The sequence below is a fragment of the Phaenicophaeus curvirostris genome, chromosome Z (assembly GCF_032191515.1).
Source record: "Phaenicophaeus curvirostris isolate KB17595 chromosome Z, BPBGC_Pcur_1.0, whole genome shotgun sequence".
In the NCBI taxonomy this organism is placed as follows: Eukaryota; Metazoa; Chordata; class Aves; order Cuculiformes; family Cuculidae; genus Phaenicophaeus; species Phaenicophaeus curvirostris.
Genome location: NC_091431.1, coordinates 15,893,194 through 15,918,828, shown reverse-complemented (window position 1 = coordinate 15,918,828; position 25,635 = coordinate 15,893,194). Strand labels below are relative to the sequence as shown.

General features: G+C 48.1%; 1 protein-coding gene across 8 annotated transcripts in view; it reads right to left on the bottom strand.

Moving 5' to 3' along the window:
• The window catches only part of ELL2 (elongation factor for RNA polymerase II 2), a 43,504-nt gene extending 19,972 nt beyond the window's left edge, over positions 1-23,532 (bottom strand). For 6 of the 8 annotated variants that reach the window (XM_069881073.1, XM_069881075.1, XM_069881078.1 and 3 more), the window contains exons 1-4: positions 23,398-23,532; positions 16,671-16,718; positions 3,595-3,716; positions 571-734 (exon numbers count right to left, since the gene is read on the bottom strand). In XM_069881073.1, coding sequence (XP_069737174.1) covers positions 571-734; positions 3,595-3,716; positions 16,671-16,718; positions 23,398-23,526 — 463 coding nt within the window. In that variant the 5' untranslated portion in view covers positions 23,527-23,532. Of the gene's footprint in view, positions 1-570; positions 735-3,594; positions 3,717-16,670; positions 16,719-16,840; positions 17,192-17,646; positions 17,746-23,397 lie in introns of those variants that run through there. The other 2 variants (XM_069881080.1, XM_069881079.1) reach the window with 2 other exon arrangements.
• Between the last annotated feature and the right edge of the window lie 2,103 nt (positions 23,533-25,635).

Below are 25,635 nucleotides of genomic sequence, written 5' to 3'. Positions count from 1 at the left end.
TTGTTGTGTGGAAAACAATGAAACCATGGGGAAATGCCAATGTTACCTTAATTTAACTTTTCATTTTTTCAAAAGAAAATATGTTCTTGTGGCAACAGCTGCTTATTAACGACCAAGACATTAAATAAATAAAATTCAATCAGCATCAGCAAGTGTGAAAAGCAAAGATCTTCATATTAAGCATCTGCATTTTTATATGAGGCTTCCTCAATGTTCATTTTTTAGATTACAAATTAAGGTTAATGGTTTAGTACTTGGGTACTTGAAAGTGATGTTACGGAAACAAAACATTAGCTACTAAACCAAAGGATTGAAGTGCAAAGGATGATAAAAAACCTCACCTCAATGGTCAAAGCTTCAACCAGGAAGCAATATGTGAAAAAGGAAGGAGTGGCAGGCTCTTCTTGGGAAAAAAAGAAAGGCTTGATGCAGCAACAGCAGGAGACCACAAATCTGCAGTGTGAGGGCAACCAGCCTACACCCACAGCCTTTGAACACACCGCCCTTCCCAAGCGTATGCTGAGAAGACGAATTACTAGAGATCTAGTAGAAAATGAAACACAGTCATACCTAAAAATGGTCCATCAGGCTTAATAACCTTTGCACTTCGACTGCGCGACTCCTCTTCCACCTGGGTCATGCGCTCCCTGGTCGTCTGATAGGAATCACTGGTGGCACACAGTGTGATTTTATTCTGAATGCTTCCCAGGCAACAGAGCTTCAAGGCTCCAGAACTACAAAAACATGGAAAGAGGTTGAGCCCAAGCACCTGTTTGGGTTTAGAAGCATGGTTGTATCAGGAATTTTTATAACCTGTCTTAACAGGTGAAGAAATATGTTCACCAAACCAGAGCATCATGGAATGGTTTGGGGTTGGAAGGGACCTTAAAGCCCATCCAGTTCCAAGCCCCTGCCATAGGCAGGGACACTTTCCGCTGGGTCAGGCTGCTCCAAGCTCTATCCAGCCTGGCCTTGAATACCTCCAGGAATGGGGCAGTCACCACTGCTCTGGGCTCAGACAGCATCAGTATGGGTGCAGAACCTCTGGATGAGCCTAGCCCTCCACAGTCAGTCCAAATACATTTCGTGCCCACTCAGGAGGTCACCTTCCCTGGCTCAGAGAGGCTTCATTAAGTGATAGTTAGTCATCGCACTTAAAGAATGTGCTCTGCAGCACCTGCCACTGAAACGGCTCTGACTAGAGAAAGCACTCTGACCTCCCCAGTATTCCCCATCCAGGCTCCAAGAAAAAGGGTCAAGAATCTCATGTCTCAGTTTCCTGCAGAACTTCTTAAGGTCACAAAGCTGGTCCAAGACACTGATCAACATTTCAAGATGATACAGCTACAGCTTTGTCCATAGACTTACGTACTGATTCCTTGCTCCAAAAGGCCCCGTGTTTACCTCAGTCTTCACTGCATAGGCAGGGACTCGGGGAATGAGGAACCACCCACTGCAAAAGGTCAGGTTCAAGACCACTTAAAGAACCTGAAGATGCACAAGTGCATGGGACTTGACAAGATTCATCTGTGGGTCCTGAGGGAACTGGTGGATGAAGTTCAACAAGGCCAAAGGAAAGATCCCGTATGTTGGTTGGAGCCAACCCAAGCACAAACATAGCCTGGGCAGAGAATGGATTTGGAGCAGCCCTGAGGAAAAAGACTTGGTGTGCTGGTTGATGAGAAGCTCAAAATTATCTGGTAATGTGTTCTTCCTCCCCCGAAAGCCAAAAGTGTCCTGGGCTGCATCCAAAGCAGTGGGATCAGCAGGGCACAGGAGGTGATACTGCCCCTCTGCTCCACTCTGGTGAGACTTTACCTGGAGCCCTGCTACCACCTCTGGAATACTCAGTATAGGAAGGACTTGGATCTGTTGGAGCAGGTCCAGAGGAGGCCACAGAGATGATGCAAGGGCTGGAGCCCCTCTGCTATAAGGCCAGGCTGAGAGAGTTGGGGTTGTTCAGTATGGAGAAGAGAAGGCTGTGGGGAGAAAATTTTGCAGTCTTTCAATACTAAGAGAGTGCTTATAGAAAAGACAGAGAGAGACTTTTTACTAAGCGCTGCATTGAAAGGAGAAGGGACAACGGTTTTCAGCTGAAAGATGGGAGGCTGAGATGAGATCTTAGGAAGAAAAGTTTTCCTTTGAGGGTGGTGAAGCCCAGGTTGCCCAGAGCAGTGGTGGCTGCTCCATCCCTGGAGCTGTTGAAGGCCAGGCTGGATGGGGCTTTTATCCAGTGGGAGGTGTCCCAGCCTATGGCAGGGGGTTGGAACCGGACAGGCTTTTGAGGTCCCTTCCAACCAAAACCATTCCATGATTCTATGGTTCTATGATTCTATGATTCTACGATTCTAGATTAGCAAAACCACATTAAAACTACCTGGGTGTGCTGCTCAGAATCATTCACAGCTAAAACAGCTTACATTTAATCTTATTTTTAAAAAATCCAGTTTAATTCAGCTGATGATGCTCACCTCCAGAGAAGAAAGTGCCCAGGAGATACAAACCAGGAGCAGAGGCAGGACCTCTCACCCCAGTCACCATTTGTGCCCTACAAGCCTTGGCAGCTGTCCAGTCCCTTTCAAATACCATTTGATCCCCAAAAACCCACCCCAAACCCCACCAGGCTCCTCCAGGTACCCCACTCAACCCTTCTTCTCTCTGCCAATCCCACCAGTTTATTGAGTTCGTTGAAAGGCTGTGTTGTGGAAGAGACCCAATGCAAAGGGAGAAAGTGGAGGATGAGGATGTTGAGATCATCTCCTGTACAGACAGAGTGCTATTAAACCAGCTCATTTTCTTATTGCTCCCCAAACCCACTATCTGTACAAATCTCTGTTGTGAAATTGAGGGCAGAAGCTCTCCGGTGACCAAGAACCTGAGACGTGCCATTTGGAGATGTGTGTCTGGCTGTTATCAGCTTCCCCGATCAATACACAAGCTCTGCCTGACACGTCCCAGTTAATCAAGTGGGACAAACAGTTATTCAACACCGCCACACCACATCAATCCTGCACTGAGTGTCATATTCTAAAAGCTGAAGCAAATTCAGTGCAAAAGCACAGCATTTTCTTGCCTTTTTGGTATCGTCAACACTGTTCACTTGGACTCCACAGACCAGGACAAGGCACTGCTGTATTACAGCTGGGTTCTGAAGCACCACGGCCATGCAATGACAGGTGAGGCCACCATTTTACGTGGTTCTTAAAGTAAGACAACTATCCATCATAGTGCCATAAACACGTTCATACATGGTTGTAGAATGGGTCTGATCCATTTTTAACGATGCTGAACTCCAAATGCTTTTGAAAATAGCACTAAGAGGTGAGAAAGTACTCAAAAGGTTACTATTTAAAAGAAAAAACCAAAGAAATTCTGTGTAAAAGTAAGTATTTATAATTAGCGAGAAATCATGCTGCTGCTATGAATTAATTGTCTGCTGCAGCTATGAATTAATCTTCTGATGCTGCTATGAGTTCATTTGCTGCTGTAGCTCAGCACTACAAGCATGCTGCTGTTAAAGTTTTTTGCTATATGCTCAAATCCACGGAATCTATTTAAATTTGCCATAAAAGAGAACATTTAAGTAAAACTTACCTCGAGTTCATTTGCTGGACACAGTCAAAGCTTCCCTGAGGGTTATCTTTGCCAACATTTGACACGTGGAAGTTAAATGCATGCACTTCGTTTGGCTGATCGACTTTGGGAATTTTAATAAGCTAAAAGGAAAGAAAAAGGTTTATGTAAAAAAAGTCAGTCTACGCTGCTTTGCTTGCGGTTCACAAGGAATATGATTTTAAATGTGTTTGGAAAGCTCAGTTGTGACTTCAGTGTGGTCACTGAAGAGGCCAAGTTGGCACAATCCTCCCTCTGCAAGCAGCATGGGGACGCACTGGTTGCAGCAGTAGCTGCATTGGAACAGCGACAGTGATGCCTTCGAGTCCCAAGGTATCCCTTTCCCATTTACTGGAATTAACAGGCACGTGCTTAGGGTTAAATGAAAACAGACTGAAACTCAGCTAATAGAACAGAGGAGAGCAATTTGCATGGACCATAGGGGATGCTGCCCCCACTTCGTGGTTCATTCCATCCAAATGGAGCTTAGGGACTCAGCTCCAAGGAAAAAAAAAACCAGCAACATCCAAATTACAAGAGTAAAACTTCTTAAACTATCCAAGATTAATTTCATCTCTGACAGGCACTAAAAGTATTTTCCTTTTCCTCAGCTCTAGACACAATTATTTGCAGAAATGTGAAATGTGAATAGATTTTGTGTAAGTTGTGTAACAAAATTTTATTTCCTCAGCTGAAATAATCATCCAGTACAGGATGTGTCGTGTTCTGCTGGAGCCCAAAAATGTAAACACAAGGCATCATTAAGATGTTTATTGCACATTTTTTTAACGTGCTGCTATACAGAACAATAAAAAAAACCTACCGCTACCCAGCTACTTTATCCCAAATGTAAAATTAGCTTGAAGTCAACCTAAAAAGCTATTATATATACATATATACACTTGTATTTTTAATGGATATTAAATACATCTAACAAAGAAAGATATGCAAAATATTAAACAGTCTCTCAACACCTGGGTTGTGATATTGGACACTTTTGCCAAACATCGGTGTCATTTACTACTGCAAAACCACTCCATTATTGATTTGTGTGTGAATCACCAGTACCGGCAGAGCTCACCAGCAGCTTGGGGCATCGACCAGACTCGAAGGAGAAAAACAAATCACCTGAACAGTGCATTCTTTTACTTCAGCTCAAATTACTAACATGCTTAAGAGAGCAACCTGTGTGTTTTGGACAAGAAGGGGAATAAATAGTTCAAGTTACTAACCACATCACCTTGAATTATCATGGGAGGTGCCTCTACCCAAGGCATGGGGATTGGAACTGCATGGGCTTTAAGGTCCCTTCCAACCCAAACCATTCCATGATTCACGCAGCTTTACCTTTTAATGATTATGATGGTTCCTACAGAGTAATCGTCAACCTAAGAAGACATTAAATTTCAACAATATTCTCTAAGATTAACTAACACTGACAGAACATTTCAGCATTCTGGTTCCACTACAAATACAGCAGGTGTCTATGTGTCAATCTGACAGTTTGAATACAATCCACTGCAGAGAAGGTAATGTTTGCAGCCCAGAAAGCCAAAAGTGTCTTGGGCTGCATCCAAAGCAGTGGGACCAGCAGGGCAAGGGAGGTGATTCTGTCCCTCTGCTTTGCTCTGCTCTCGTAAAACCCATATGGACCCCTGTGTCCAGTTCTGGAATTCCCAAGAAGGACACGGATCTGTTAGAGCGAGTCCAGAGGAGGCCACAGAGATGATGCGAGGGCTGGAGCCCCTCTGCTCCAGCCTCTCCAGAGGAGAGGCTGACAGAGCTGGGTTGTTCAGCCTGGAGAAGAGAAGGCTGTGGAGAGATCTTAGAGCAGCCTCCAGCACTGAAAGGGGCTCTAGGAAAGCTGTGTCAGGGCTTTTTCCAAAGGCTTGGAGTAATAGGATGAAGGGGAATGGCTTTACATTGGAAGAGGGAAGATTCAGATTGGGCATCAGGAAGAAATACTTTCCAGTGAGGCTGGTGGTGCCATGCCCCAGGTTGCCCAGGTAAGTGGTGGCTGCCCCATCCTTGGAGCATTATAACTACTACTACTACTACTATTATTTCATTAAAGCTGTAGTTTTGGTTTCCAACCCACAAGTCTTTTTCCCCTCATTTCCCTTTCCCCAGGGCTGGGAGGAAGGGAACTGGGAGCCCAAAAGCTCGGTTTTAGCTGCCCAAAATTGGCCAGCCCAGGACTAAACTGTGACATATGTACATATTCTGGAAGGATTGCTGTGGGCATTAAGCCCGAGACGGGCTCAGTGTGTTTGCATGCAATGACATGAAGACAGCAGCTGGCCTTAGAGCATGTTCAAAAACACGTTTGTTGTTGTTCCACTCCCTTCAGCGAAGTTCTCTCTTCTCCCAAACATGAACAGCAATGCTGATATTATGGAGGAAAACATGCCTGCCTCCTCACAGCGGACACTGACAAAGCTTATCACCAGCAATGACTTTCCAGGAGCAAACTCAAAGGAAAATACTGGGCATTTCAAGTCTTCTACACAAAATCCCTGAAAGGATGATGAGAAGGCAGCTACAGCAACCACAGAGAAAGCTTTCTCTTAATGAGTAAACAAAAGGTCTGCAAATTTCATTTCACTCTCAAATATTCAGGATATATGTTTCTCAAATTCTGCAAATGACCATTTCTTGGTGATCACTAAATCAGATGAAGGGAATGTGAGAGCTATGGGGTCTCACTGCTAGAAAACTTCAGAAGTGGCAGTGAATAACCAGCAAATAACAATTTACCTCTATCATCTGTTGTTCCAGGGTTCTGGTTTTTATTCTTATTATTATCACAGATTATAGGACAAGCCTTATGAGAGGTGGCAGAGGAAGCTGGGGTTGCCTGGAGAAAAGGAGGCTGAGGGTAGACCTCATCACTGTCTACAGCTCCCTGAAAGGTTGTGGTGAGGTAGGGATTGGTCTCTTCTCGCAGGCAGCCAGCAACAAGACAAGGGGAAACGGCTTCAAGATGCATCAGGGGAGATTTAGGTTGTATATTGGGAGGAATTTATTTACTACAAGGGTTCTTGTGCCCTGGCAGAGGCTGCCCAGGAGGTGGTGGAGTCCCCATCCCTGGAGGGGCTTAGGAGGTGGGCAGATGTTGTACTTGGGGCCAGGGTCTGGTGGCGGCCTTAGCAGGGCTGGATCAGTGGTTGCATTCGATCACCCTAGAAGTCTGGCTTGGCAAAAACCCCTGCCACCTCTAACCCTTGAGATAAGTTTTGCTGTTGTTGACATACTTGCAATTTCTTTCTGTATCTTGTGAGACAAAACAATACCTTGAAGTAGTTGGTAGACTCAGCAGCTCCTGCAAATAAAGCCTTCTGTTTCAAATAAACAGCTGTGTTTTTACACTGTAAATTTATATTTTATGTGGTTCTGAGAAGTCCAGTGGGTGGTTCAAGGATTTGTGGCTTAATCAGAACTCAGATATCGCACATGGCATGAGGTAAGCTGAGTGGGGAAAAGTTTGTTTTTCCTACTGGAGTGATACTTGCCAGGGAAGGTCAAGGAGCACACATTGCAACCATATTAATCCATAACAGAAAACAAACTCTTGTTTGCATCAGGAAGCAGCACTGCAAGCCCGCTGTCAGCACGTTTGTTTGGAAGAAGCTGCTTTTGATTTGTACTCAGCCCTGCGTGCACAGAGAGCATCCTGGCTGCTCCACGGCGTGCAAAGCATGGAAAAGGAATTTGCTGTGTTGTATTGCAGCAAAGAGGGAGATTTCTGAACAACCACCATTATTTACAGCTGATCTGCATTCTTAAAATCATGCAGAATCGTTTCAGTTGGAAAAGACCTTTAAGATCACTGAGCGCAAGCATCGATCCAGCCCTGCGAAGTCCACCACCAGACCATGTCCTCAAATATGACATCTACTTGCTTGTTCAGCCTACAGAATTTGGATTCCCTTAACAGAAGCATGCAGGGAGCCTTCCCACAAACACCAAACACATCTCTCCAGGCTCATGAAGATGCAGAAAGCCTGTTTTCCAGATTGACACTGAACAGACAGGAGCGGTTGAACAGATAAGTGTCAACAAATGGCAGCTGCAGGAGATTTGCTCCTTCTGCCTCTGCTCTAAGCTCTCACACAAAAAACAATTCAATCCACGTTTGCACACAATTCAAAGACAAATACAATCAGCCTCCAGGATCTTCCCTCAATGGCAGGTTTCTCACCTGAGTTATGTCATGGGTGATTAGACCAGAGACCTCCTGCTTACAAGTGCTTGGCTCTCCAGCACCAGTGTGAACTTTTAGGACTCAAACATTCAGGAAAACCTTTAACACCACCAATGTCAACGTAATGCATGGTGTGCTCTTAAACACAGCAAAGACAGCCTAATGGTTGGCTGCCAGCAGGAAGCCTGGCTCCATAAGCATATTCCTGCTGCTTTCCATGGGCCAGCCAGGGCACTGGGCATTGCCAGTCCCACGTGGATGCAGAGAGCTTGCAGAGACCTCTCCTAGGGATGCAGAGACCTCAAGCGGGATGCACAGAGCTCACCAGCCTGGAATGCAGAGACCTCGCCAGCCTGGGATACAAAGAGCTCACCAGTCCAGGAGACACAGAGCTCACTCTGGGATGTACAGAGCTCATCCTGGGATACAGGGACCTTGCCTTGCAAAAAATTACAGAAAAAATAAAAAACACAACAAAGAAAAGGTTTTTTTTCTTGGCCATCCTCACTAACAATGTCAATGTAACAAATGCACAGCACCAGCATTCACAGAAGGGCACTCTCCTCTCCTGGAGCATAAGTAGCTAAACCACAAACCAACAGATTTATGGCAGTTTGATTTAGTGCCAGAAGGCAAAGAGAAGTGTCAGCAAGGAAAGCAGTGGACAGGACAGTACAAATACCAAACCTATTTATCCACACACACTGGAACTTATAAAGATGCCAGTTTGCATAAGCTAAAGGAAATCCCAGGAAGGACAGACTGAGTTGATACAGGGCCCTCTTGAACTAAACTAAAAACCCAGTTCTTAGCAGGATACAGAAAACAAAGGTAGAAGAAGAGACTTTCTGTTGAGGTTAAGCCTTAAAGTTTTTATGCTTCTGAAATTCAAGACTTTAGGATAAAATGGTAAATTTCTCCTACTGGAACTTGTTTGGAAACAAAAGGATGCAGACAGCACTTCTAAATTTTTCAAATTAAAGTAAGCCTCTGCATTTAAGTGACATTAAAAAAAAGTCAAGACAGACTTCAGCAAGTACAGAAAAAGCTCCTGCGAGAGCCAGGGAAAGCCAGGCAGATGAGGGTATTGTCAAGAAGTGTGTTCTGGGACGCACAGGGAACCTGTTGCTGCTCCTGCCTTCCACCCCTCTGCAGGGGAAGCAAGCCTGTGGCTGCAGACTGGCAGACGTGCACTGGCATGCCCGTCTGACGTGCAAGCAGAGCAATGCATTGTGCATTGCCCTGGCCCCTGAGCCGCCACCAGCCAGGCTGCAGTGTTTCAGGACAAATGCTGAGTGCTCTTGACCCTCTACAGCCTACTTTAAAATGTCATTTTAAATCCTACATCCTCAAACCGGCCTGTAATTTCTCACCATCTAGCAAAAGAGGGTATCCACCAGAACAGCACAGACCCTTGACTTTAACCCATTCCTCCTGGTAATTGATTTCCAGCCCTATCATCATCCTCTCTTGCTAAGACTTACCCTTCTCTAACGTAACAGTAACGTACGTAACAGCAGTAACAGTAACAGTAACAGTAACAGTAACAGTAACAGTAACAGTAACAGTAACAGTAACGTAAAGTAACAGCAGGGAAAGTCATGGAACAGGTGATCTTGAGTGTTATCATGAAGCACATGCAAGAGAACCGGGTGATCAGGCCCAGTCAACATGGGTTCACAAAAGGCAGCTCTTGCCAGACTAACCTGATCGCCTTCTATGACAAAGTGACTCGGCTGCTGGATGAGGGAAAGGCTGTGGGTGTGGTCTTCCTGGACTTCAGCAAAGCCTTTGACACAGTTTCTCACAGCATTCTGCTTGAGAAACTGTCAGCCTCTGGGCTGGACAGGCGCACACTCTCCTGGGTGGAAAACTGGTTGGATGGCCGGGCCCAGAGAGTGGTGGGAAATGGTGTGAAATCCAGCTGGAGGCCAGTGACAAGTGGGGTTCTCCAGGGCTCAGTGCTGGGTCCAGCCCTGTTCAATGTCTTCATCAATGATCTGGATGAAGGCATCGAGTGCACCCTGAGCAAGTTTGCGGACGACACTAAGCTGGGTGGAAGTGTCGATCTGCTGGAGGGTCGGGAGGCTCTGCAAAGGGATCTGAACAGGCTGGACCGCTGGGCTGAGTCCAATGGCATGAGGTTTAACAAGGCCAAATGCCGGCTCCTGCACTTGGGGCACAACAACCCTATGCAGTGCTACAGACTGGGAGAAGTCTGTCCAGAAAGCTGCCTGGAGGAGAGGGACCTGGGGGTGTTGGTTGACAGCCGACTGAATATGAGCCAGCAGTGTGCCCAGGTGGCCAAGAAGGCCAATGGCATCTTGGCTTGTATCAGAAACGGCGTGACCAGCAGGTCCAGGGAGGTTATCCTCCCTCTGTACTCGGCACTGGTGAGACCGCTCCTCGAATACTGTGTTCAGTTCTGGGCCCCTCACCACAAGAAGGATGTTGAGGCTCTGGAGAGAGTCCAGAGAAGAGCAACAAAGCTGGTGAAAGGGCTGGAGAACAGGCCTTATGAGGAGCGGCTGAGAGAGCTGGGGTTGTTTAGCCTGGAGAAGAGGAGGCTGAGGGGAGACCTCATTGCTCTCTACAACTACCTGAAAGGACGTTGTAGAGAGGAGGGTGCTGGCCTCTTCTCCCAAGTGACAGGGGACAGGACAAGAGGGAATGGCCTCAAGCTCCGCCAGGGGAGGTTTAGGCTAGACGTTAGGAAAAAATTCTTTACAGAAAGGGTCATTGGGCACTGGAACAGGCTGCCCAGGGAGGTGGTTGAGTCACCTTCCCTGGAGGTGTTTAAGGCACGGGTGGACGAGGTGCTGAGGGATATGGTTTAGTGTTTGGTAGGAACGGTTGGACTCGGTGATCCGGTGGGTCTCTTCCAACCTGGTTATTCTGTGATTCTGTGATTCTGTCATTCCTTGGGCTCATCACTTCTGTCCTCATTTCCATCGCTCCTGCTGATCTGTGTGCTGCTCTAGTACCCTCAATTGAGACCAGACTTATTTTGGTCTCCAAGCCTGAGTCACTGGCTCTTGTTCTCTTTCTGAACACATCTACCCACTCCCTGTTCTCATTCTTCCGAAGTACAGCATCATATCATCAGGATGGCATGAGGACTGTATTTTTAGGTGCTTCAGCGCAGCAGATGCATTCAGGTACTTCTCTCCTTTGTCTCTTCTCAGAACTGTTCCAACCATACCACCTCACCAGTGCTTTTCCCTCAAAGCCTTACTTTTGAGTGTAGGATGTGGTACCTAACAAACCTGTGCTGGAATCTCCCCGTGCAGGAGGTTCCAGTGCCTCTACAAGAATGGGATTAAAACATTTAAAAACCAAAAGCTGCAGTGCGCTCAATGTTAGGCTTCTGCTATATTTTCAGAGAAATTTCCAATTAAACCATTTTCCATGCCAGTTTACTCACAGCTTCTTCAGAGCAATGCTTTGTTTGCCAGGAGGCAAACACATGCTCCTGAGGAAGGGCATCACTCTGCTCAGCACATCCCTAACTGCTCTCTTTCATGTAACTTCCACTTTGACAAACCCCAGGAGGGACAGTTTTGGCCATAGCGTCGCTTAGATTTTGGCTACAGTGGCTTCCGTAGCTTGCTCCCAAGCTTGAAACCTCTCTCTTGCCTGCATTAACACAGACATTCAGCCTGCACCTTCAAAGAGACAAAAGTGCTCCATCTACTCAATCATCTAGAAACTACAAAAAACTGCTCTTAAACACAAGAAAAGTCTCAGCTCTGATCTCTTCTTTTTTTAAATACTAGCAGTCTTTTTCTGCAGAATGCTGTTTCCTTCAAGTACTAAACCTGCTGCTCCTTCATTACAGCTACACAACAGAACATGAGTGGCTGGGGAGCTGGGAGATGAAAAGCTTAACAGTAGCTGGCAACATGCACTCACAGCTCAGAAACCAACAGTGTCCTGGGCTGCACACAGAGCAGTGGGACCAGCAGGGCCAGGGAGGGGATTCTGCCCCTCTTCTCCACTCTCCTGAGACCCCACCTGAAGGTCTGTGTCCAGTTCTGGAATCCTCAACATAAGAAGGAAACGGAACTGTTGGAACGGATCCAGAGGAGGCCATAGAGATGATGCGAAGGCTGGAGAACCTCTGATCTGAGGCCAGGCTGCGAGAGCTGGGGTTGTTCAGCCTGGAGGGGAGAAGGCTTCAGGGAGACCATAGAGCAGCTTCAGTACTGAAAGATGCCTCAGGAAACCTGGGGAGAGGCTCTTGATCAAGGTGTGCAGAGATAGGATGAGGGGAATAGTTTTCGGCTGAAAGAGGGGAGATTGAGATGAAACCTTAGGAAGAAATGCTCTTCTGTGAGGGTGGGGAGGCCCTGGCCCAGGTTGCTCAGGGCAGTGGTGGCTGCCCCATCCCTGGAGGTGTTCAAGGCCAGGTTGGATGGGGCTTGGAGGCCCTAATCCAGTGGGAGGTGTCCCTGCTCATGGCAGGGGGTGGAACTGGATGGGCTTTGAGGTCCCTTCCAACCCAAACCATTCCATGACTCTATGCTTTCTGCAGATATAATGTGACTACGCATGGCTGCCTCTCAAAGAAATGTAAATATTTTACTACACACAAACCATTTCAAATGGACTTGTTTTACTGACCATGCTGACCTGTGGATAATCCCAAGGGAGAAGACTTTCTTTTCACTCTCAGATTTCTCCCTTTCTCCTTCCCTTCATGTCTCTGGCATTTTTTTCTCAGAACTTAATACTTGCTCCCCATATCAATGGAGTCCACCTTTCAGGACCAGTAATCCCATGTGAACCTGTGCTGGTTTTGCTGCCACCCAGCAGGAATTTGTTACTAACCCACTGCAGAGCAGCTCCTCGTTTGGAGGCTGCAGCCACGGACCCCAGATCTGTGCTGCTGAAGCCTCTTCTGGTGTGAGGATTGACGGCTTGAACAGTGCCGGAGAGCCAGGCAGGAAGCAGCCACCCCTAAATGCGAGCCAGAGGGTTCCATATGCAGCTCAGTCCCTCCAAACCAGCGATGGGGTCTGTATTCCCTTGAGAGCGGAGTGAGATACCATGGCAGCACATGCACAGCAGGAGGAGATAAGGAGATCACCAGCTCCATTAGCTTTGTCTCTAAACAAGAAAGGGATTTGCAAATTGCAGGGCACTGCAGAGATAGTTAAACAGACAGCATGGGGAGCACAAGCTGAGCAGCCCTGCAGAAAGGGATCTGGGGCTCTGGCCGAGGGCGAGGTGACCATGAGCCAGCAGTGCCCTGGCAGCCAAGAGGGCAACCATGTCCTGGGTGCATCCCCCACCAGCCGGGCAAGGGAGGGGATTGTCCCGCTCTGCTCCGCACTGGGGTGGCCCCACCTCAAGCACTGAGGGCACTGCTGGGGCCACAGGGTCACTTTTTAAAGGATCCAAAGCTGCTGGAAGGGTTTAGAAAGGAAGTGTGTGAGGGGTGGCTTAAGTCCCTGTGTCTGTTCAGCCTGGAGAAGAGGAGGCTGAGGGGAGACCTCATCGTGCCCTGCAGCTTCCTCACACTGGAAGGAGGAACAGGTGCTGAGCTCTTCTCTCTGGTCTCAAGGGAATGGCAGGAAGATGCCAGAGGATGGTTAGGCTGGGCATTAGGAGCAGGTTCTTCCCCCAGAGGGTGGTGGAGCACTGGAACAGCTCCCAGGGAAGCAGTCACCAAGACTAACAATATTCCAGCAGCATTTGGACATCACCCTCAGCCCCAGGGTGTGAATGTTGGCGTGTCCTGTGCAGGGACAGGAGTTGGACTCGGTGGTCCTTGTGGGTCCCTTCCAACTCAGGGCATTTTGTGGTTCTGTGAAACACACAGGAGGGGGAACACAGCAGGGGGAACGCAGTTGTTTGAAATGCTATCATTGCACAAGTACACTGGATTATAAACACACCGGATTTTATCCTTAAAGTATATCCCCACTGCTTTATGAGTCAATTGTCAATATTCACATTCCTCAGGGCTACTGCATCTTGCACGGCATAGCTGGAACACCCTCCAGGCTGTCAAGGAATACTCCAACGCGTTCGGTTACAAGATGTTTCTTAAAAATTAACCTGTATGACCACAATGATCAGTTTCTGGCAGTCCCTCACTATCCCCCAGTTGTCTTGGACACCTGCAGGAGTTATCATCCAGATAGCTTGGAAGTCACATGTTCCAGGAGGAAAAGTCCTCCCTCCTGCGGGCCGATGTCTGAGTTTGTTTTATGATTTGTTATCATACCAGGTTTGCCACTGCGCCTCCTGAGAACGCCTGTGTCCTTCCAACACTTTTCAGATCCTTTCAGAGCAACTCTGTGGCACAACACAAAACAATAACCCTTGCCTGTCTCTCTTGGCAACGTGACCGTAGAACTGCTCTGACACCCATCCCAGGTTCTCATTAAAAAATCCATGGAGTCAAAGCTCCTATCTCACCCCTTCTAGCATAAGGCTCCTTTTTCCCAATTCCCACAACTAATGCAAGTCTAGTCCACCCCTAGCCAGAAAACTCCTTTTACTTCTCCACTCCCGCCCTTCCCATCATCCACAGAGAGAGAACAAGACCAGAATGTGTGTAACTAGAGATACAATATTGTTTTTAAACTGCCTCTTGTTTTAATGCTTGTATTTTCTCCTCAGCTGGGAGTTAGACAGCTGCCTGAATTGCAGAGAAGTACTCTCAAGAGACAAATAAAGCCACTATTTGTTTCAGGCAGCATTTAAGGGAACGTCTGTCTCGCTGTCAGATGTAGCCTGCAACGCCTGGGCACTGATCAATGCACTTTGAGCACCCTTCACTCTGGAAACCAGTCCAGAAAAGGAAGGAAGAAAGGCTTTTCTAAGGGCCAGATCAGCTCTCTGCCATGCAATTTGTGCATTCTGGAAACGCTGAGAAAGCGGCTAATACATAAATAAAATGGTTGGACTCGATGATCCAGTGGGTCTTTTCCAACCTGGTGATTCTATGATTCTATTATATATGAAAATTATACATGTATATATATACACATATAAAATACAAAAATATATATGTATATATACACACATATAAAATACATATATTTTTATATAGATACACAAATAGTGAGGTACACATTTCCTCTCCTGCCACATGCACAGTAGTAAATATCCTGTTTTAACTCATCACCTGCCTTAAAGACCTTAGATTTCTCTCCCTCCTGCAGAGACTTAGGATCTAGGAATCTCCTGCAATAAATTCCTTCCTTTGAATTTCCTTAAGTTGGGACAGAACTGAAATGCACCATAAGAGATCGCTGCTTCTGCAGCAAGGTCCCTGCAAAATGTCCCCATCTCACAGACCTTACTGCTGAGTTTCATAGTGAAAAAACAGATACCTGGGTTAACTTCTTAAGAGAAGCAACAGTGACAGTGCTGTCAGTTAACATGTGGCTTTTCAGCAGTTGTGGGACCCCCAGATTTTGACTAAACCTCTGGCTTTCATCAAAAAACAGCTGAGAAATAAAGCCACCTGCAGTCTAGTAACACCTCAAACCTCAAACTTGACTTTAAAACTGCTAGAAGAGAATGGAGGAGAAAGAAGAACAGGAATGCTTTCAGGGAAAGAGAGGGTACAAGGCAGGTAAGGTGTGCTAGTTTCTCACACAGCACTGCTTGCAGAACTTCACGCCAAGAGCTAGGTTAATTATTTATACTCTGAGAGCCCATTTTGAACTCGGCTCCTGCTCCATCCCTTGTGTTTCCGTCCCACGGCCGGCAGGTCAGCCAGCTGATCAGCAGGGCTGGCCGATCCCTTTTGCTGGATTACTTCCCAAATCAGCAAGTATGACTTCTCTCATGACGGCAGCATGAATTCAAGCTGACCTGTGCTCCATCTTCTCTCTCCCAGTACAGCTATTCCGGCTGACCATCCTAACTAAGATGGTTATTCATTCTAGCAAGGATATTCTTTGCCAATAGAGTTTAAATATTTGCCAGTACAGTTTAAATTGTGAATGAGCTGTAAGGAAAAATGTTTTTTCTTATAAGCACAGCGTTAAGAGATTTACTTTGCCCAAGTGACTTCATTATAGACACAATCTTGCCAGCACCCAAGCACTGTTCAGCCAGTTCAGACTGGAGTCTCATGCCTTCAGTTAGGAGCATGTCCTCACAGCAGCACACTAAATTGATCCATCCTTCTCCCATCCCTTCCCAGCTATCTCCACACAAGCACCACAAAGCTAAATGGAAAACTGGATTAGTTAATGGATCTGAATTGCATCTAGCAGCATAAGATACAAAATCTATAACTCAGTCCTTAAAAAAGAGTCTTCAGCAATCCCTTAAAGTTTAAGTATTAAATCCCAAATCTTAAATCATTCTACCTAGAGATCACAGCCCATTTTTACTTTTACCTTCAGTGTTAGCATTCCGGTCTTCACCACTGACTGATTCTTTAGCAGGACCCATGGCCTTTGAGAGGCCACATTCCCTCAGACTTCCCTTCAACAGGCTTGGAAATATTCTGTTTTATTGGTGTTTCAGAAGAGGTTCAAGGACCACCAGTAGTAGCCTGCAGTGTACAACCCCCATCCCAAAACTGTACTTCTGCTTCACACCTCAAAACTGAGCACCTAAAGCCCATGTTAAAACATCAAATTCACACTGCTCAGATGACTTATGAGTTATTACTCCTGCTTTCAAATTTAGGCTGAAAGGTGACAAAAGCAAATAAAAATAAAAAGTATACTTAAAGCATGAGTCTCTTCCAATTTTAGTCTAAATATACGGAGACAAATCTGGCATTAAGCAGATCTTAAGAGTGTCTGTAAGATCCTTTTTAATAAGTGATTAACCAACACTGCATTTGTCTTCCAATATAGCAAGAGTAGGATACACTCACCCCTTGGGATCCTTGAAACTGAACTGTGGGTTGAGAAGAAACTTGATCCTGTGAGAGAAAGAAAATAAGCAGAATGTCAGCAAAATTACAAGCCTCTGTGCTCTGCCAGAAGTGATTTAGAAGATGGTGTTTGCTGTGGGAGCATCCTGGAGGGTGGCTTGCGCCTGTACCATGATGCAGATCCCGCCAAGCAGCAGCAGCAGCCAGAGCTCCAGCTGTGGGTCCTGGCTCCTAGCAGCACTCAGGCTTTTCTGCACTTGGCACTGAGGAATTCAGTTATTTATCATTCTCTGCAAGGACACCGAGGCACCATGGGGAGTCAGAGAAAAAAGTGAAGCTGGACAATAGTATTTGCTAGCCAAGAGAGGAAAACTAACCCCGCCCTGCCTGAAGTACCACTGAAACGTAGGAGTCCAAACCAGTGTGTGTTCCCCTTCCCAAATCCCTTCCTGCTGTCTGAGTCACTTATGGCTTTGTTTCTGAAGAGACCAATCAAGGATATCACTTTGATGGGTACTGGAGTTCTTGGGTATCAGCTAAATTAACATGATAAACACAGGCAACCTGCCTACTCGACAGAGGTCACTAATGATGACTTTCTCCCTTAGGACAACACATAAGCCACCTGACTTCTCGGCTGTCACCATCCACTCCTCACCCAGACCCTGACGAGTGCACCAGTACGGCCAGGAGCACTTGCAGCGTGGGACACCAGCCTCCCACCACAGCATCGCTTGTGCTCCCAGTAGTGCCAACAGCCCAGATGCTGTCGGGAAGGCAGGGAACACCACCTCTCATCCACTCTTCAGCTAGTGAACATTGGCTGCACATGTCTTAGAGATGGAAAGAGATTCAGTATAACCAAACTGGCCCCAGAAAGCTCCTGAGCTCCCCGAAACAGCTCTCACCTCTTTAGGTACCAATCCACCAAGTGGAAACACACAGTTTGGCCAAAAATAATGACAGCCAGTCGTACCTTGTTTCTGTAATTTCACAGCACCAAGCACAGCCCAGTTTTGACCAGCGAGGATGGAAGTGTCCTGTGCTGTCTCTGTGCTGACACTGCTGTCCAAGAAAACTTGCAAATGTTAAGGGGAAAAAAAAGAAGTAAAACAAAATCAAGGAGGCTGCTAGTTGTAAACTGCTTTACTCTGTCACCAGCTGCTCAGATCTGCTCCTTGACATAGAGCAAACAGGAGGGCAGGGACACCTCCCACTGGATCAGGGGCTCCAAGCCTCATCCAACCTGGCCTTGAACACCTCCAGGGATGGGGCAACCACCAGTTCTCAGGGTAATCTGGGATAGGGTCTCCCCACCCTCACAGGAGAATATTTCTTCCTAAGATCTCTTAAACAGCAACACCTTCAGCATCAGCAGGAACCCACTGACAAGAATATCCCGTTGTCACAGCAGTGCCGGCTTTGCTCAGCTTTCCTGAATCCTGAAGTTATGCTGCTGGACATAAAAAGGCAGTGGAGCTTATGCTGATGGGCTCAGTTTGCTGGGCTTTCTCCACAGGGTGTTAGAGGGAGTTTGCTGACTCACTGCAAACACTTACACTGAACAAGTTGCACCAAGGGATGAAATTGTGATGAATACAGACTTGGTTGTTTAGCCTGGAGAAGAGGAGGCTGAGGGGAGACCTCACTGCTCTCTACAACTACCTAAAAGGAAGTTGTGGATTGAAGGGAGCTGGCCTCTTCTCTCAAGTGACAGGGTACAGGACAAAGGGGAATGGCCTCAAGCTCCGCCAGGGGAGGTTTAGGCTGGACATTAGGAAAAATATGTTCACAGAAAGGGTCATTGGGCAGTGGAACAGGCTGCCCGGGGAGATGCTTGAGTCACCTTCTCTGGAGGTGTTTAAGGCACGGGTGGATGAGGTGCTGAGGGGCATGGTTTAGCGTTTGATAGGAATGGTTGGACTCGATGATCCGGTGGGTCTCTTCCAACCTGGTTATTCCATGATTCTATGAAAACCAAGTGCCTGTGGATTTGAAATTTAGGTGTCATTAGGAGCACCCAGGACTCAGCATCACTGGAAATGTGACTTAAGAAACATAGAATGGTTTGGGTTAGAAAAGCCCTCAACGCCCATCCAGTTCCACCGCCTGCCATGGGCAGGGACACCTCCCACTGCATCAGGGGCACCAAACCCCTTCCAACCTGGCCTTGAACACCTCCAGGGATGCGGCAGCCATGACTGCCCTGAACTACTTGGGCCAGGCCCTCCCCACCCTCACAGGAAAACATTTCTTCCTAAGATCTCATCTCAATCTCCACTCTTTCAGCTGAAAACCGTTCCCTTTGTCCTATGCCTGCATTCCCTGATCAAGAGCCCCTGCCCAGCTTTTCCGGAGCCTTCTGTTCTCCAGGCTGAACAACTCTCTCAGCCTGGTCTCATAGCAGAGGTGCTTACAGCCCTCACATCATCACTGCTGCCTTCTTGGGATTCGCTCTAACAGATCCATGTCCTTCCTATGCTAAGGACTCCAGAACTGGACACAGAACTCCAGATGGGGTCTCACCAGTGCAGAGCAGAGTAGAGGGGCAGAATCCTCTCCCTTGCATTGCCGGCCACATTACTTTGGATGCAGCCCAGGACATGGTTGGTTTCTGCGCTGCTAACACACATTGCTGGCTCATGTTGATTTTCTCACTGCCCAGTACCCCAACTTGTTCTTCTCAGGGCAGCTCTTAATCCATTCATCACCCACCTGTGCTTCTGCTTAGGGTTGCCCCAACCCAGGTGCAGGACCTTGCCCTTGGTCTTGTTGAACTTCTAGAGAGGCAACCCCATTCCCCTCCTCCTTTCAACCACAGGACTCATCTCACTTACCCAGCAGAGGGCAGGCAGCAGGAGCTCACTGCAAAGCTGAGCCTCCCCAGAGCTCAACATCAGCTTTGGGCATCACCCAGTGCCCCAAGACCCCAGAGAGGGACTCAGGCAGAAGACGAGAGCTGGGGATCCCACAGGAATCAGCGGCAAAGCCTTTAAAAACAGTTGTGCTTGTTTTTCCACGATCAGAGGCTTCAACCCTACCTCAAGTTATGCAAGAACCAACCATGTGTACAAGCTTAGGCCCTGAAAAAGCCAAGTTTGAGATCACCAAACCATCACCTAGAAGCAAACCTATTTTAAAAATATGATGGGTTACATATGCAAAATCTGGTGCAGTTAAGAATCCCATCCCATGCCTGAGGCTTTCCAGCATGCTGTTTAATGCTCCACAGAGAAATTAATAGAATCATAGAATGGTTTGGGTTGGAAGGGACCCTAAAGATCATCTAATTCCGACCCCCCTGCCATGGGCAGGGACACTTTCCAGTGGATCAGGGACTTAAAGCCCCATCCAACCTGGCCTTGAACACCTCCAGGAATGGGGCAGCCACAATTTCTCTGGGCAACGTGAGCCCTGGCTCACCACCCTCATTGTGAAGAATTTCCTCCTATTGTCCAATCTAAATTCTCCCCTTTCCAATTTAAAGCATTCCCCCTCGCTGCTCCATGCTTTTGTAGAAGTCCCACCCCAGGTTTCCTGGAGCCCCTTTCGGAAGCTGCTCTAAGGTCTCCCCAGAGCCTTCTCTTCTCCAGGTTGAACAACCCCAACTCTCTCAGCCTGGCCTCATACAGGGCCTCCAGCCCTCAATGTATACAGGCGATTCACAAAGTAATGCAGGGGCTGCAACGGATGACACAGTGGCCAAAACTTCCTTACAGCAGGTCACAGGATTGTACACAGGCTGGGTTTTGAGCCAGAGAAACTATAACAACATAACCAGACACCTTCCCTCCTTCAGCACAAGGAAATGCCATGAGAAACAACCTGAATTTAGCAGGGTCAAGCAGAAAGGTCCCACCTCCTGCTCGAGCAGCAGAGAGCAGGCAGGGGACCTTGGCCAAACCCTTGGCCTCCAGTCAAACCTTCTGTCACCCCCTTAAACCTGATGAGCCAACTGCTCTGAACAACCACCACATGGACCTCAGGCTTCTGCGTGGATGGAGGAAGAGCTGCTCCAAATCCCCATTCTCTCTGCTCCCCCAGGATCACTGTTTTCCTTCATTTATTTTTCTGCATCAAAGAGTGTGGTGTTTTGGAGAAGCAGCTCTCTGCAGGAGACAGGTTGTCCCATCACTTCCCCATTCTTCTTGTACTTGGCCAGGGATGGGATTGTGCTCTTGGACTCAGCACTGGTGAGGCCGCACCTTGAATACTGTGTTCAGTTTTGGGCCCCTCACTCCAAGAAGGACGTTGAGGGACTGCAGCATGTCCAGAGAATGGGAAGAGAGCTGGGGAAGGGGCTGGAGAACAGTGGTTATGAGAGGTGGCTGAGGGACAAGAGGCTGTTTAGCCTGGAGAAGAGGAGGCTGAAGAGAGACCTCATTGCTGTCTACAACTCCCTGAAAGATGTTGTGATGAGATGGGTGCTGGTCTCTTCTCCCGAGTGACAGGAGATAGGACAAGAGGAAATGGCCTCAAGTTGCACCAGGGTAGGTTCAGACTGGACATCAGGAACAATTTCTCCATGGAAGGGGTTCTCATGCACTGGCAGAGGCTGCCCAGGGAGATGGTGGAGATCCCATCTCTGGAGAGGTTAAACAGACAGGTGGATGAGGTGCTCAGTGATCTGATTTAGTAGTGGACAGGTACAGTTGGGTTTAATGGTCTCAAAGGTCTTTTCCAACCTAGGGATTATATGAATCCCTAGGGATTCTATGAATCTATGACATAAGTACGCTTGTGATCTAACAGATACTGGACCACGATGGATACCAGCACGAGTGGTCTGCTCATACCACCCACAAGACGAGGCATAAAGACATGAAGAGGAAGACAATCATTCCAACTCGTAATATTGGGAATCGTACTGTTGTTTAACGTTGGGGATGGGATAATAACTTGAACTGATCCTTGACAAAATATGTGGGTAACATGGGCAAACCATACCAGCCAAACAGATTTTTGCCTTTCTATGGTGACACCTAGTGACCCTTTAGAATGTACCTCATAGGCATTACTGGATGGCTACAGCAAGTAATTAAAATAGGATTCATGTTGTTAATGTTTGTATTGTTGTTAGTTATACCATGTATTATGCAATGTTGTTGGAAAATGTTAGAAACAACCACCAAGAGAGCTTTAGTTGTTTGAAGTTAAAAAGGGGGGAAATATAGGAATCAGTGACACCAAGGTAGACCTGTCTGATACTTTTGACTTGGGGTCCTTGAACTGACCTTGGGTTGTAAGAGCGGGAAGCTGAACGAAGAGGTGAACGTGAGAGATGCAAATCAGGGTGGAGACAGCGTTTAGGGGCAGCATGCGGGGTTTTGGAGGTCAACCAACCAAATGTTGATGCTGGCGATTGCAAGCGAGTGGACAATAGGCCTGGGCCAATCAGGTTGCTATGGGACGCACATGGACAGACGAGCAAAGGTATATAAACCTGTAAGTTCCAACAATAAAGGTCTCCGCTTTTATATCTATCTGGAGTCCGTCTCGTCATTTCATTCCTGCAGGGGCCCATCCTTAGCAAGGTTCCTTCCTTAGGGATGCAGGGGGCTACTTAGGGATGCAAGGGTCTCCTTAGGAATGTGGGGGCTACTTAAGGGAAGTAGGGGCTCCCTTAAGGATGCAGGGGCTTCCCCAGAGATGCGGGGAGGGGCTACTTAAGGAACGCAAGGGTCTCATTGGTCTCATTACTCACGGGGCTCATTACTCAGGGATGCAGGGGGCTACTTAAGGGTTGTGGGGGCTCCTTAGGAATGCAAGGAGGCTATTTAGAGGACACCGGGAGGGCTCCTTAAGGAATATGAGGGTCTCCTTAGGGATGGATGAGATCTCTCAGGGATGCAGGGGGTTCCCCAGTGATGCACGGGGCTCCATCAGGGATGCGTGTGGAACTCCTTCAGGGATGCGGAGGCAGGGCTCCTTCAGGGATGCAGGGGCTTCCTTCAGGGATGAGGGTGTTCCCCAGTGATCCTGCGGGACTCCTTAAGGACTGCAAGGGATGCAGAGGGGATTCCTTAAGGATGCAGGGGGCTACTTCAGGGATGCAGGGGGTTCCCCAGGCATGCAGGGGGCTCCCCGAATAATGCAAGGGTCTTAGGGAAGCGAGGGCTGCCTTAGGGATGCAGAGGAGATTCCTTAAGGATGCAGGGGGCTACTTCAGGGATGCGGGGAGACTCCTTAAGGACTGCAAGGGTCTCCTTAAGGATGTGAGGACTCCCTTAGGGATGCATGGGGGATTCCTTAAGGATGCAGGGGGTTACTTCAGGGTTGCAGGGGGTTCCCCAGGCATGCAGCGGGCTCCCCAGTAATGCAAGGGTCTTCTTAGGGAAGCGAGGGATTCCTTAGGGATGCGGAGGGGATTCCTTAGGGATGCAGGGGACTACTTCAAGGATGCAGGGGACTACTTCAAGGATGCAAGGGACTACTTCAAGGATGCAGGGGACTACTTCAAGGATGCAGGGGACTACTTCAAGTATGCAGGGGGCTACTTCAGGGATGCAGGGAGGCTTCTTAAAGAATGCAAGGGTCTCCTTAGGGACGCGAGGGCTCCCTTAGGGATGCGGGAGGGCTCTTCAGGGATGCAGGGGACAACTTAATGGGAGCATAGGCTCCTTAGGGATGCGTTCCCGGCCCCTCCAGGGGCGAGACAGCTCGGCACCGATCACCGGGACCCTTCAGCCCCCTCCGCCTCCCCACGCTGCGGTCGCCCCTCCCTCACCTGCGCGCCCTGGTAGGTCTCGAGCGCCCTGAGCGCGGTGCCGGTGAGCTTGACGTGCAGCACGCTGATGCCGGCGCTCTTCGCGCCGCCGGACACGCCGTACCGCTGCCCCTCGCGCAGCTCCGCCATCGCCGCCTCACGCCCCGCACCGGCTGCCGCCGCCGGCCACGGCCCCCGAGGCCGCCATCCCCGCACCCTCACCGCGCAGGGGCGGGTCCAGGGGCGGAGGGGGGCGGGGCTACGTGTATGGGGCGGGTCCATAGGGCACGGGAGGAGCGTTGCCGGGACGGAGGGAGGGGGCGTGGCCAATGCCAAAGGAGGCGGGGCCAAGCCCGCCGGCTCCGCCGCGCGGGGCGGCAGAGTCGGGGAGGGGGCGGGGCCACCGAGGAAAGGGGGCGTGGCCAAGAGGCTGCCGCACCTGTCGCACGGAGGGGGCGTGGTCGAAGAAAGGGGCGTGGTCGGAGCCCCAGATCAGGGGGCGGGGCCACGGCTCCGCTAGGGAGCACGGCCAGCGCTGAACGCGGCGGCGGGTTCTCAGGGACCGCCGGTTCGAATCCCGGCAGCGACAACCGAGAGCAGAACCGCTCCTTTTCCTCAGCCCTGGGTGGGGCTGGGGAGAAATGAATCTTAGAAACATAGAAATGTAGGAACGCAGACTCATAGAATCGTTGGAATGCAGACTCGTAGAATCACAGAAACATAGAAAGATAGAAACATAATTTAATTTTAATTGTAAATTAATCTTTTAATAATTTAACCTTTAATTGTAAAGAAAGTCGTTCTGTCTGTGTACAAACCCAGGAGCTAGAGGAGCAAAATGAGGTTCCCATGATCCAAGAGTAGGTGGTCAGAGCCTTGCTAGCCCGACTAGACACCCACGTGACCAGCAGGTCCAGGGAGGTTCTTCTCCCTCTGTACTCGGCACTGGTGAGACCGCTCCTCGAATCCTGTGTTCAGTTCTGGGCCCCTCACCACAAGAAGGATGTTGAGGCTCTGAAACGAGTCCAGAGAAGAGCAATGAAGCTGGTGAGGGGGCTGGAGAGCAGGTCTTACGAGGAACGGCTGAGAGAGCTGGGGGTGTTTAGCCTGGAGAAGAGGAGGCTGAGGGGAGACCTCATTGCTCTCTCCAACTACCTGAAAGGAGGTTGTGGAGAGGAGGGTGCTGGCCTCTTCTCCCAAGTGACAGGGGACAGGACAAGAGGGAATGGCCTCAAGCTCCACCAGGGGAGGTTTAGGCTGAACCTTAGGAAAAAGTTTTTCACAGAAAGGGTCATTGGGCACTGGAACAGGCTGCCCAGGGAGGTGGTTGAGTCACCTTCCCTGGAGGTGTTTAAGGCACAGGTGGATGAGGTGCTGAGGGACATGGTTTAGTGTTTGATAGGAATGGTTGGACTCGATGATCCGGTGGGTCTCTTCCAACCTGGTTATTCTGTGATTCTATGATTCTATGATAAAAACATGGAATGAGAGAGGCATTCAGTCATAGAAACAGAATGGCTTGTGTTGGAAGGGGCTGTGAGGGTCATAGAATCACAGAATTATTTGGATTTAAGAAACCATAAAGGTCATAGAATCTTAGAAACATAGAAATCATAGAAACTTAGAAACGTAGAATCGTGGAATAATAGAGTCACAGAATCATAGAAGAAGAATCGTGGAAACATGGAATTATGGCATCATAGAATCATAGAAACGTAGTATCACAGGAACTTAGAAGCATCTAGAGTTGTAAAATAGAATCGTAGAAATATCGAGGTAACAGAAGAAACATAGAATCATAGAAACATCGAATGGTTTGCATTGGAAGGGGCCATGAATCGTAGAATGATAGAATCATGGAATGTTTTGGATTAGAAAGGACCATGAAGGTCATAGAAACAGAAACATAGAAGTATAGAATAGTTTGTGTTGGAAGAGGCCACGAAGGTCATAGAATCATAGAAGTTTTGGATTAGAAGGGTCCACAAAAGTCTTATAATCATGGAATGATTTGGATGGGAAAAGATTTTGAAGGTCATAGAATCATAGAATGGTTTGAATTGGAAGGGACCATGAAGGTCATACAATCATAGCATCAGAGTATCATTTGGATTGCAAGGGACTATGAGGATCACAGAATCACAGAATCATGGAATGGTCTGCATTAGAAGGGACCATGAGGGTCCTAGAATCACAGAACAGTTTGGATTAAAAAAAGCATAAAGAACATTGAATCATAGAAATCATAGAAACTTAGAA